The sequence below is a fragment of the Ovis aries genome, chromosome 22 (genome assembly GCF_016772045.2).
Source record: "Ovis aries strain OAR_USU_Benz2616 breed Rambouillet chromosome 22, ARS-UI_Ramb_v3.0, whole genome shotgun sequence".
NCBI lineage: Eukaryota > Metazoa > Chordata > Mammalia > Artiodactyla > Bovidae > Ovis > Ovis aries.
The window spans coordinates 51,202,190-51,214,798 of NC_056075.1; the positions used below are offsets into that span (position 1 = coordinate 51,202,190).

The window sequence follows — 12,609 nt, forward strand, 5'->3', positions numbered from 1 at the left end:
GGGGTGGGGAGAGCGGCAGCCCAGAGGGCAGGGACGCGCCGCCCCCAGGACCCACTCACCTGGTGGTCCCCACGCCCTGTCCTTTTAGGGTGAACGGTGATCCAGGGAGTGGCTTTTTCCCTCAGTTCTGTGAGCTGCTTGAGGAAAGCAATCAAGCCCGAGGAGGGGTGGTAGGAGCCCTGAGTCTACAGCCAGTCAGCTAGAGGCACTTCGGAGTGGCATCTGGAGAAGGGAGTCGTCGGGGCGGTCCTGAGCCTGAGCCTGCGGGACCCGACGCAGCCTGGGCAGGCGGTGCCGGGGCCCAGCTGGACAGCAGGTCAGCCGCTGGGGCCCCAGGAGAAGTGGGGACCAGGATCGTTAAAGGCCGTGGTCCAGAACCGGCAAGAGCCTGACCACTCGCGTCAGCAGAGACAGCAGACAGAAGGCCACACCCCCCCGAGAGGACGCTCAGCGTCATCAGCCGTCAGGGAAGGAGAATGAGGGCTGCAGGTGACGCCGGGCGAGTCCCGCTGGGGGGAACAGGCCCCGGGCCGGAAGGCGCATTCTCTGGGGCTGGGGCCTGCTCAGCGGCCTGAAACAGCCTGGGGGCTTCTTACAAAGTCACACACACACGTGCCCTACAGTCAAGCCTTCAACAGGGGTGCTTACCCCACTCATGTTCACAGCAAGCTCATCTGTAACAGCTAAGAGCTGGAAGCAACCCAGAGCCCCCCAGGAGGTGCCGGGGAGCGGCGGAACTCCGCTCAGCAGCAAAGAGGAATCGTGGACTCACACGGCAAGCACCCCACACAAGCATGCTGGGCACAAGCGGCCTTCCGCTTGAGCGAAACTCTGCAAAGTGCCATCCTGGGGGGTGGGGGTGGAGGTGCTGATTCAGCACCCAGAGGAGTTCACCTGAACACGTTAAACGTGATCAGCCACTGCATGAGAATCCACCTCAACAAAGCTGTTTCAAGAGAGGCCCTTCTGTGGCTGGAAGTGGCTGGCTGTGGGGTCAGAGGTCTGAGATTAAGCCCCAGCGGTGGCGGGCCAGAACACAGTCCCCTCCCCAGGCTGAGTCCCAGATCTGCCCAGTGTGCCTATCTGTCCTCCAGATCTACCAGCCCCGGTCCAGACCACGGGAGCCTCCCCCGAGCCCTGGGGATCCCCGGTCACCCCAGCTCCCGCGTCTAGTCCTGTAGTCTGGAGGAGGAAGGAGGGAACCCTCAGGGAGGTACCCTGTGCAGTGGCCAGTGGGACCCCTGCCCACCGTAGTTTGAGACTCAATTTGAGAAGATGCCAGGAGGCCGTCGCTTCCCCTCTGCCACCACCCCGGCCATCCCCAGACGCACTCAGGTTTGTGTGTGCCCAGTCAGTAGGTGCTTAACCACTGGAGTGGGAACACGGCACTGCCCCCCCACCAGCTGACGGTCTGGTCGGTCCCGAGAGCTTCCGGGCCAGCCCCTGACACCTTCCCTCCTACCTTTTGGGCTGAAGGAACGGCCCCAGCCCCTTCTTCAAGGACCACCTTAGTGCTTGCAGCTGAGCAGGACTAGCCCAAGCCCACGCCCACTCAGGGCTGCCCGGGAGGCTGGCACACCCCCTCCAGGCCCCCTGCCCTGTGCTACCTCACCAAGGACCCCCACCCAGACCCCCTGTGTGCTCTCCCCACTCACAGGTCTCTCTCTACCTGTGTGCACTCTTGTTCCACATCCCCCTGGACCTGCCAAGCAGGTGACCCAAACCTGCTGGGAGGAAGGCCTTACCTCCCCTCTGAGGATTCGCCAGGAGTGAGTGGGGGTCTGCTCTCTGGGGAGCCAACAGCCTCCCTTGCACTCAGCACCAAACAGGCCTCTGTGAGTCAGGAAACCGCTACTGTTTAAAGCTTTGGACCCAGCGCTGGGCACACCACCACACTTTTGCATCATTTCCATAAACGGGATGACCCCGGCCCTGGTCAGCAGAGGCCCACGCAGGGTCCCGGCGGGGCGAGCTTTGGGTGCTGCTGGGGAGGGCCAGGCTGGCTCATCTGGCCACCGGACGGACGTGTCTGCTGGTGGCCTCGGCAGGCTCGGGGGGTGTAGATTCCTCTCTGGGTGGGTGGTCTTCAACAGGCTTAGCACAGGTCTTCAGGAGCCAGCACCCCCTTCTTGAGGATGAGATTCCCGTAGAGGGCTGTCTCCCTGCACAAGGAGCAGGCTGAGCGGCAGGCGGGGATGGAGAGGCCCCAGCTACCCGGACCACCGCTCTGGCGCCCACCCGCGCACGCCCAGGAAACCCCTTGCCTCTCTCATTCCCTGTGGGGTGTTTAGTTCAGGGGCAGGGGCTGCATGGAGGGTGGCGAGAGCTCTGGAGTGGGGACGGGTAGGGACCCTGCTTGGCAGACGTAGCGCAACCCAGTGGGCCCAGTGGATCCAGCCAGAACTCACCCTGTTGCCACAACAGCAAAAGCCTTTTTCGCCCGTTCATAAAACGCAAACCTCTCCACCATCCCCAGGGAGAACTGGAAGGCAGAGCGGGAGGGTTGAAGCTCAGGCCCGAGGGCAATGGGAAACTGCAGGCAAGGGCCCCAAGGACACTGGCCTTCTGACCTGTGCGGACTGGGCAGGCAGGGACACAGGGGGCCGTGGTGGCCACCTGCTTGGGGCCCCAGAATCACCTGAGCTGCAAAATCCCATGGGCAGAGGAGCCTGGTAGGCTGCTGTCTATGGGGTCGCTAAGAGTCAGACACGACTGAGCAACTTCACTTTCACGCATTGGAGAAGGAAATGGCAACCCACTCCAGTGTTCTTGCCTGGAGAATCCCTGGGACGGCGGAGCCTGGTGGGCTGTCATCTATGGGGTCGCACAGAGTCGGACACGACTGAAGTGACTTAGCAGCAGCACCAGCCCTCAGAATGGTGGGTGGTGGGGCTACTGTCCAGACCAGGAGCCCCGGGTCCTTTCAGGAAAGTCCCACCCAAGACCTGCCCGGCCCTTTGCAGGACAAGGGGCGACAGGCAGCATCGGGCCAGGCCTCTGGCCACAAGTGGGAGCCAGGAGTACCCTGCTATTCTCAGGATGGGGTGTGTGAGGACCCCCAGGCAGAGTTAGATGAGGGTCCCGGGAGGGAGGGGGTTGGCTGGGGTGGGAGCTCGCATAACCGTGGGCCATAGTTCCGGGGCTGTCTTTCACTTTTCCTGGGCCTCCAAGGCACAGAGGGTCCCTGGGCCCTTTCCCAGTGGGGATCTTAGGCTCACCTCATAGCCAGCCCTGGAAAGGATGGACTGGTAGCTCGTCCACACTGGGGCCAGCAGGCCGTTCTTCCTGTCGCTGGGCACCGGCTCCATGACCACAGCCTAGAGACGGAGAGGCTCGGCTCTGTGGCCACCCCCCTCCCCCCGGGCGCCCTCAGGGCTCCTCTGGTTGGCTCAGCGCCTCGGGAACATGCGTCCTTCCCATCCCCATCAGGGCAAGTGGTCCCTGCGCTCTGGCAGAGGGTAAGCCGAGGCCCGGAGCAGCCTTACCGGGCTCTGCACGTAGGTGTCCAGGGGTAGCAGCTGCAGCACGGCCTCTAGGAGCTGGGGGATGCCCAGGCCTGCGGGCAGAGGACGGCCTCAGACACAGGTGTGAGCGGCCCGCCTGGGGACACTGACGAGGTCACACTGAGTCTCCCCGCCGGAGCCGCGGCCCCTGTCTCTGTCTGCCCCTGCCCACCCCACCTTCACTCTTCCACACAGGCTGTTGGTGGTGACCTCAAACACGTGTCCACCATGAGGGGCAGCCAGGCCACTTTCTTGATCCAAGGAGGCCCTGGAAATGACCCCCTGAGATGATAGTGGGGTCTGGAAAGAGACCTCTCTTAGCTGCCGTCAGACCTGTCCCGCTTGGCTCCAAGGCCCTCTGCTCTCCTGAAAGTTGGTTTCTGATTGTTAAACTAGCGTGTGTTCACGTACAAAACTGGGAAATACAGAAGCCCGTGAAAAGAAAGGACTGTCCCACCCTCAGAACATCACTGGGGGTGGGAAGCACCAGGCACATCCAAGCCCAGCCCACCTCCATTACCGTCAGGACTGCTAACCCTCTCTTTCGTGTCCCCTCCAGGACCTGGTCCCGACCCCCAGTCTCACCTCCCACTGTCCCCTTGCGCGACCTGCCCTGCTCCCCCACCCCCCACCCCCACGAGAAGGTGAGAAGGCCGTTAGAGGCGTGTGAGTGTGCGGACACCTGGAACATTTGGGGCCAGGGCGCCAGTGCTGGGTGGAGAAGGAAATGGCAGCCCACTCCAGTGTTCTTGCCTGGAGAATCCCAGGGACAGGGGAGCCTGGTGGGCTGCCATCTATGGGGTCGCACAGAGTCGGACACGACTGAAGCGACTTAGCAGCAGCAGTGCTGGGATTCCACAGCAGAGCACAAGCTGAGCTCCTGTACTGGGCTGGGCACCACCGCTCGGTCAGGCCTGTTTCCCCATTTGTAAGAGGCCACCAAGTGCTGCGTGAGACGGGGCAGGAGGCCCAGGCTCCCGTCTGGGGGCGGGGGCTGCGGGGAGAATCTGCTGAGACCTCCTGGGTCCCTGGGGCAGTTCCTGCGGGCTTGGTGGGGGCGGGGCAGAGCCTCAGCAGCCGGCGGCCCAGAGCCCAGCGCACCCTCCCACCCACCCTGCGGCAGGCGGGGCTCACCGTCGGCGCGGATCTCCTCCGGGCCGCCTCTACAGATGGAGCTGCTGGGGAAGTTCACGTCTGCAAGAACTGGAGGGCCCGCACGGCCAGACATCAGCGCTGGGTCGGCTCACGTTCCTCGCGCCGCGTGGGGGGCACAGACCCGGAGCCGCAGGGCCGACGCCTGAGGACTCGCCCCGCCCCGCCCGGGTCTGCGATCGCGAGGGACCGGAGCCTGCGCGCCCGAGGACTTGCGGGGTAGCCGAAGGCTGGGCGGGCTCCAGGCGCGCGGCCGCGGTCCCAGGAAGAGGGACCGACGCACACGTCCCAGACCAGCCCGGGCGCCGGCGGTGCGGGCCCGAGGGCCGTGAGCGGACGGGGCTGGAGCGCGGGCTGCGGCGGGGCGTGCGCGGGGACGCTCGGCCCGGACGCCGGGCTGGAGAGGGAACCGGACCTGCCCGCCCCCGCCCAGGCCCGGCGCCCTGCCTGCCTGCGGCTCGCGGGGCCAGCTCTCCCGGAGGCCCGGACCCCGCGCTCACCGATCTCATCTCCGTGCCCCATCCGCGCCAGGGCGAAGAGCAGCTCCGGGGACAGGAGCGCGGGGATGCCCTTGAGCACCACCATGGTCGCGGGCCGCGGGCTGGCGGCCGGGGGCGGGGCCGCGCGGGGCGGGGCCGCGCGGGGCGGGGCCGCGCGGGGCGGGGCCGCGCGGGGCGGGGCCGCGCGGGGCGGGGCCGCGCGGGGCGGGGCGCGGCGGGGCTGCGCGGGGCGGGGCTGCGCGGGGCGGGGCTGCGCGGGGCGGGGCTGCGCGGGGCGGCGCGCGGGGCGGGGCGCGGGGCGGGGCTGCGCGGGGCGGGGCTGCGCGGGGCGGGGCTGCGCGGGGCGGGGCTGCGCGGGGCGGGGCTGCGCGGGGCGGGGCTGCGCGGGGCGGGGCTGCGCGGGGCGGGGCTGCGCGGGGCGGGGCTGCGCGGGGCGGGGCTGCGCGGGGCGGGGCTGCGCGGGGCGGGGCTGCGCGGGGCTGCGCGAGGGGCGGGACCTGGGGTGGGCAGGGTCTGGACCGAGGGTTCCCCAGCCAAGCGCTGCGGACCAGGGGTCGTTTGGGGAGCGGTGGACACCAGCCCGTCCCAGCGTTGCCGGAACCAGTTCTAGAGAAACTAAGAACCACACTCGGAGAGCTGGAGAACTCAGATTTATCATGTCAGGAGGCCCGGAGGAGTTAACACTCCAAGCTCTAAGCCCCGAGCAAAGGGGTTACAGAGTTTTTGGAGACAGACTATAGTGGGCTTTCTGGTCGCTCAGACGGTAAAGCGTCTGTCTACAATGCGGGAGACCTGGGTCCGATCCTTGGGCCGGGAAGATCCCCTGGAGAAGGAAATGGCAATCCACTCGAGTGCTGCTGCTGCTGCTGCTGCTAAGTTGCTTCAGTCGTGTCCGACTCTGTGCGATCCCATAGATGGCAGCCCACCACGCTCCACCATCTCTGGGGTTCTCCAGGCAATCCACTCCAGTACTACTGCCTGGAAAATCCCATGGACAGAGGAGCCTGGTAGGCTACAGTCCATGGGGTCTCAAAGACCGAGCGACTTCACTTTCCTACAGTGGGCTTCCCTCATGGCTCAGTTGGTAAAGAACCCACCTGCAATGCAGGAGACCTCGTTTGGTTCCTGAGTCGGAAAGATTCCCTGGAGAAGGGATAGGCTACCCACTCCAGTATTCTTGGGCTTGCTTCCCTTGTGGCTCAGCTGGTGAAGAATCCCCCTGCAATGTGGGAGACCTGGGTTCGATCCCTGGGTTGGGAAGATCTACCCACTCCAGTATTCTGGCCTGGAGAATTCCATGGATTGTGTAGTTGCAAAGAGTCAGACATGACTGACCGACTTGCACTCTTTTTTTTTTTCACTTGATAGTGGGCAACACTAGCTGTTATACACTGGTTTAAACTAAGGGAACATCAGTCAAGATAGGGAGGGAGAAGCCTGACCTTTACGCTGACAGGCATGATTCAGCAGGTTTGCAGGGGCTGGGCGATTGCAAAGAGCAGGACAAGGGTGAGTGAGACGAGCTCCAGTTCCTAGCGTTGTGAGTCCCCGCTTTCTGAGACTGCATGATCCAGACCTTGCGAGGAGCAAGCTGAGTCACAGAGGCAGAATGAGCAGGAGGCTATGTAAGATTCTAACTTTTACGCTTCACCAGCAGCCGCCGGTTTTGGGGGCTTCGGGACCCCACTGGGTCCAGGATCCGGAACCCCACATTTGTGCTCGGAGCCCCCCAGTGCCTTCCTTGCTCCAGGCCTCTGTTCTGCCCCCAGGCCTTGCTGACTTGCTCCCCACCCCTTCCAGCCCACAGGGTCTGTGATGCCCTGGGGTGGGGAGGAGAGGGTGGCAGCATAGGGCTGACTTCTTCGGCCAACCCCTTCACACTGGAAAGACCCTGAGGACAGGTGGAGGCGACCTCCTCCCAAGTGCAGAGAGCACCCCTCCCGACCCCCAGGTCAGCCTGCTGAGACCCCTCAGGGGCCTGGCTTGGGGCAGCACCCCTGCTCTGGACAATAGCTCTCTGACTCCACTCTTTGGCCCGGAATCCTGGATGCCAGCTCTGGGGTCACCCCTTTAGGTTCAGTCCTTGAGAGCTGGGAGCACCTACCACTCCGCTTCTGTGTACGGTGTCTCCACCTCCTGTGCTCAGAGGCTGGGAGAAGACACCCATCACCCCAAAGGGGAGGCCGCAGCCTCAGCCTCCAGGGCTGAGTCAGGACTATGGTCCTGAGGACTGATCTTGGCTGCTGTGTGTGGACAAAGAATGTCCCTGCCATGTTCCCAGGTGGCCCTATTGCCAATGCAGGAGACTCAAGAGACACGGGTTCGATCCCTGGGTCGGGAAGACCCCCTGGAGGATTGCATGGCAACCCACTCCAGTGTTCTTATCTGGAGAATCCCATGGACAGAGGAGGCCGGCGAGGTCCAGTCCATAGGGTTGCAAACAGTCAGACAAGACTGAAACGACTTAGCATGCATGCACACCATGTCATTGAAAGGATACCGAGGCCACCGAGCCTTCAGCCACTGCAGCTGCACCCGAGCTGCGCCCTGAGGGGGTTTACTACGGAGAAGAAAAAATGATCCTGGCCCTAGATAGCTGAAGTGAAGTGAGTGAAGCCGCTCAGTCGTGTCCGACTCTTTGCGACCCCATACACTGTAGCCTACAAGGCCCCTCTGTCCATGGAATTTTCCAGGCAAGAGTACTGGAGCGGGTTGCCATTTCCTTCTCCAGGGCATCTTCCCAGACTGAGGATCGAACCCGGGTCTCCTGCATCGCAGGCAGACGCTTTACTGTCTCAGCCACCAGGGAAGCCCCTAGACGGCTGAGGTGCATCTTAAAGGCATGATTCCGAGGAGTCCAAACGCTGGCATCTCCCCATGCAGAGGCACTGAACGCACTGAGACGTCTGCTTTTCTTTATTAGCAATGACCTGCTGCTGCTCCAACTATAACCGGTTTTTTGTTTTGTTTGCAAAAACTCCCTATATACACTGGCTCCTCTTGTTACCTGAAGACTGGGTTCGCCTCTCAGTGAGGTCGAAAAGGCCCCACCAAGCTGGCAAAGACGATGAAAAGAATTTATCACTCACAGCAAGTAAGGAAAGCACGAGGGATTTTTCCCACTAGCAAAACTGGGGAAGTTTTAAGCTAAGGGCACCACCAGAGGGGCTTGAGCAGAGAATTCAACATAAAACTGGAGCAAAGGTCAGGTCAACAGAGCCCAAGTCTTTGTTGTCTTAAGTCAGGAGGGTCAGCATCACAAGCCCACCCTCTACCTGGGCGGGAGCCTTAGTTCCTGCAGAACTCAGTGCATTGTCGCGTTTATCCCTTGAGGAGTCACTGCATTTTCTCCGTCCCTGTGTCCCCTTGTGCCTTTAGGGTCACTGATGGCTGACCTGTTCAAGGGCCAGCACCGTGACCAGGCCTAGATCACAAGACGGCTTAGACCAAAACGGGCTGTCTTCCATCAAGAATGCCTCTTATGCTGTGAAAGTGCTGCACTCAATATGCCAACAAATTTGGAAAACTCAGCAGTGGCCATAGGACTGGAAAAGGTCAGTTTTCATTCCCATCTCAAAGGCAATGCCAAAGAATGCTCAAACTACCACACAATTGTACTCATTTTACATGCTAGCAAGGTCATGCTCAAAATCCTCCAAGGTAGGCTCCAATATTATGTGAATCAAGAACTTCCAGATGTACAAGCTGGATTTAGAAAAGGCAGAGGAACCAGAGACCTGATTGTCAACATCCGTTGGATCTTAGAAAAAGCAAGAGAGTTCCAGAAAAACATCTACTTCTGCTTTATTGACTATGCCAAAGCCTTTGACTGTGTGGATCACAACACACTGTGGAAAATTCTTCAAGAGATGAAAATACCATACCACCTTACCTGCCTCCTGAGAAATCTGTATGAAGGTCAAGAAGCAACAGTTAGAACTGGACATGGAACAACAGACTGGTTCTAAATTGGGAAAGGAGTACGTCCAGGCTGTATATTGTCACTTGGCTTATTTAACTTCTATGCAGAGTACATCATGAGAAACGCTGGAGTGGAGGAAGCACAAGCTGGAATCAAGACTGCCGGGAGAAATATCAATAACTTCAGATATGCAGATGACACCACTCTTACAACAGAAAGAGAAGCTAAAGAGCCTCTTGGTAAAGGTGAAAGAGGAGAGTAAAAAAGCTGGCTTCAAACTCAGCATTCAGAAAACTAAGATCATGGCATCTGGTCCCATCACTTCATGGCAAATAGATGGGGAAACAATGGAAATAGTTAGAGACTTTATATTCTTGGGCTCCAAAATCACTGTAGATTTGACTGTAGCCATGAAATTAAAAGATGCTTGCTCCTTGGAAGAAAAACTATGACAAACCTAGACAGCATATTCAAAAGCAGAGACGTTACTTTACTGACAAAGGTCTGTATAGTCAAAGCTATGGTTTTTCCAGTAGTCATGTATGGATGTGAGAGCTGGACCATAAAGAAAGCTGAGCGCCAAAGAATTGATGCTTTTGAACTGTGGTGTTGGAGAAGACTCTTGAGTTCCTTGGACTGCAAGGAGATCAGATCAGTCAACCCTAAAGGAAATCAGTCCTGAATATTCATTGGAAGGCCTGCTGCTGAAGCTCCAATCCTTTGGCCACCTGGTGTGAAGAACTGACTGACTGGAAAAGACTCTATGCTGGGAAAGACTGAGGCAGGAGGAGAAGGGGACGACAGAGGATGAGATGGTTGGATGGCATCACTGACTTGATGGACAAGAGTTTGAGAAAACTCGGTTTGGTGGTGGACAGGGAAGCATGGCGTGCTGCAGGCCGTGGGGTCACAAAGAGTCGGACACGACTGAGCGACTGAACTGAACATGGTATCAGTCGAGAAAGCCATTCCTGCCTCTTTCTCTGGGGACCCCCTGCCCCATCTACTTACACTCCCTCAGCTCTGTGGAGCAGGCCCCTCACAGCACTCTGAGAGGCTGTGTCCAGGGCTGCAGTCTTCAGCAAGGCCACTGCACAAGGCACGATCCTCAGCTTCGGGCTGTGCACTCTCTTTCGTGGACGCGCGTAACTGTCCTCCCCAAGTGGCAGCACCGCCACCGTGCCGTGCGTGATGTGCCTCCCGAGAAGCGGGCCTGTCTCCTTTCTTGAGCCAGGTGGGCTTCTGTGACTGCCGCCAATAGAATATGCTCTACAAGCTGCTGCCTGGCTTCTGGGGGCATGTTGTAAAAGGCAGTGTGGTGTCTCCCTGCAGAACACTTGCTTTGGTGTTAAAATCTAATAAACTTTGCAATAATTTGTTAGGCAGCAGTAGCTGACTAATGCAGATGGCTCCTGTGCCAAGACGTCAACAAAAATCCTGCTACGCCAGCCTCGGCCCTCCACCCTGTCTGGCCCATCCCTACCCCCCTGCCCCCCCAATCCACGCACTCAGGATAGAGGGCAGACCCCAGTTCAGACGCCCATGCCTGCACCAGCTGGGCCATAGCCCCGTTTTAGAGCCCAGCACCCAACCTCACTGCCAGCCTGCAGACCAGCTTTCGCTCAGGCCAGCCAGCTCTCAGCCTTCCGTGCTTGGGCCCCTCCTTACAGGGCTAGCTACCTTGCTCACCTGAGGACTTACTGCTGTTGGCCCTGCAGGAAAGCCCAACTCAGAGCCTGGACAGGCCAGGCTCTCTCCCCTTGGGCCCTGCCCCTTCCACCTCATCCCTCAGTGGACCTCAGCCCTGCCTGTGGTGACGTGCCCAGAGGCCTGGCAGGTTCCAGGGAAGTAACCTGGAGACAACAGACACCCCACACCCACTGCCCGTCCCTGAGGAGCCTTGGTGGCCAAAGCTGCCCACACACCAGCCAGCCACAGTGGCCGACTGCACCAGCGTGAGCAGCGCCTGCTCTGAGGCCCGAGTGGAGACTCGTAGTTAACGTTCCCTGAAGCTTATTTTTTTAGTAGAGATATAGGAAGGAAAAACCAAGTTTATGGATACGTGAGAAGGAAGTTCTCAGCTTCAAAAACCAATCACAACCCAAAACCAATATGGGGCGGGAGGTCAATTAACTCAAGAGGGAGTGGAGGGCTCTCTGGGCCTGTGGTCCCTGCCATCTGCCTAGGGTTTGCCTGCTGCCCTCTCACATACAGCAAAGCACGTGGTCACACGTGGACAGTCCTGTCTCTGCCAAGCCCGGGGCCAGCACACAGCCCAAAGAGAAGGTTCTGTTCCCTGGGCCTGAGGGTAGGATCCATCCCTGCCACATTCTGAAACCCACAAGGCCCTGTGGGTGCAGACCTTTGAGACACACACGGACACTCACGTGTGGGCCTCACGTCCAGCCCTTAGCTTCCAGCTGAGCCACTAGGACAAGGGTGCCTATGGGCCTCGGAAGGGCTCCTTCCACCTGGCCCCCAGCACTCGGGACTCCATTAGTCACAGTCAAATTTATTGTTTGGCTGTGCTGGGTCCTAGTGGTGGCTTGCAGGATCTTCTGTGCAGCTTTTTTTTTTTTCAGTTGCAGCATGTGGGATCTAGCTGTCCGATCAGGGGCTGGACTCAGACCCCTGCACTGGGAGCTCAGTCTTGGTAACTGGGCCACCAGTGTAGTCCCTCCAGGAAGCAATCATGAGGCCAGGCGTGACGCGTGTGGAAAGCTAAACTAACGCATTTACTTCCTCAACGTGAAGCTCCCCCTGCAGACGCCTCTGCTGGTGCATTCCAGAGGGCGCGTGGCCCGCAGCTCTGGCACGTGGGTCCCCACGTCTGTCACGGTGAGGACCGCCCGGCCGGGCCTGGCCTTGCGGCCCCAGCGGAGCCTGATCTCACCGTCCCTTTGCGCCTGCTTCCTTGCTCTCCGTGTGAGGGCGACCCCATCATCCAGCACCTTCAACGACTTACCCTGGCGTTCTGGCCCCATGCGAGCCGCTCTGCGACCCTCTGCCGAGGGGGATGAGGCTGCACCCCGGCCTGCCTGCTGCGTGTACTGTGAGGGGCTGGAGAGGAGGCAGCGGTTCTGATACATGACAAGACCCTCACAGACGCGCCTGAGGTGAAGTGCAAGGGTTCATGCAGAGAAAGTGTGCCGCACTGTCGTCACGACGGCGACACGGGAACCTGGGCACGGTCTCAACATGCTACGCCACCTGAGCAAGCAGATCACAATGGACACACGCCATGAAAGACGTCAGGGCCACTGAAGAGAATGCGAGCAGGAGTCATGTTCAGCCATGGAAAGAAATGGACTGTTACTGTTACAACCTGGGTGGACTTTGGAAATATTATATTCAATTTGCAACAGAAAGAAAGTGCAGTAAAGGTCCCCAGGACCCGGGGGGCAGGTGGGGGGCCAGGCAGGGAGTCAGTGTTGTGGCGTAGTTTCTGTTTGGGGCGATGAAGCTGCACGGAGGCAGATGAGAACGCTGAGCGCACCGCTGCCAGGCGTACATTTAAAAACGGATAAACAGC

The 12,609-nt window shown here is 59.9% G+C and overlaps 1 protein-coding gene across 2 annotated transcripts; it reads right to left on the reverse strand.

The window, feature by feature from the left end:
- Positions 1 to 1,834: 1,834 nt before the first annotated feature.
- FUOM (fucose mutarotase) lies at positions 1,835 to 5,258 on the reverse strand. Of its 2 annotated transcripts, XM_060404879.1 has the most exons (7): positions 5,156 to 5,258; positions 4,638 to 4,706; positions 3,486 to 3,556; positions 3,219 to 3,317; positions 2,639 to 2,814; positions 2,409 to 2,482; positions 1,835 to 2,162 (listed from the first exon to the last, which is right to left on the reverse strand). In XM_060404879.1, the coding sequence occupies exons 1-7, from the start codon at positions 5,238 to 5,240 to the stop codon at positions 2,005 to 2,007; spliced, it is 732 nt and encodes a 243-aa protein (XP_060260862.1). In that variant the 5' UTR covers positions 5,241 to 5,258; the 3' UTR covers positions 1,835 to 2,004. The 2 variants fall into 2 exon arrangements, with proteins under 2 accessions (XP_060260862.1, XP_014958999.2); XM_015103513.3 differs by lacking the exon at positions 2,639 to 2,814.
- Positions 5,259 to 12,609: the final 7,351 nt, after the last annotated feature.

What these genes read in the sequence shown, in the direction of transcription:
- FUOM (XM_060404879.1), bottom strand. Translation starts at nt 5,240, where the DNA reads ATGGTGGTGCTCAAGGGCATCCCCGCGCTCCTGTCCCCGGAGCTGCTC. An exon ending in GGGGCACGGAGATGAGATCG is followed by an intron (nt 4,707 to 5,155) that starts GTGAGCGCGGGG and finishes CGGGCCCTCCAG; the next exon opens with TTCTTGCAGACGTGAACTTC. An exon ending in CATGGGATTTTGCAGCTCAG is followed by an intron (nt 2,483 to 2,638) that starts GTGATTCTGGGG and finishes TCTGCCTTCCAG; the next exon opens with TTCTCCCTGGGGATGGTGGA.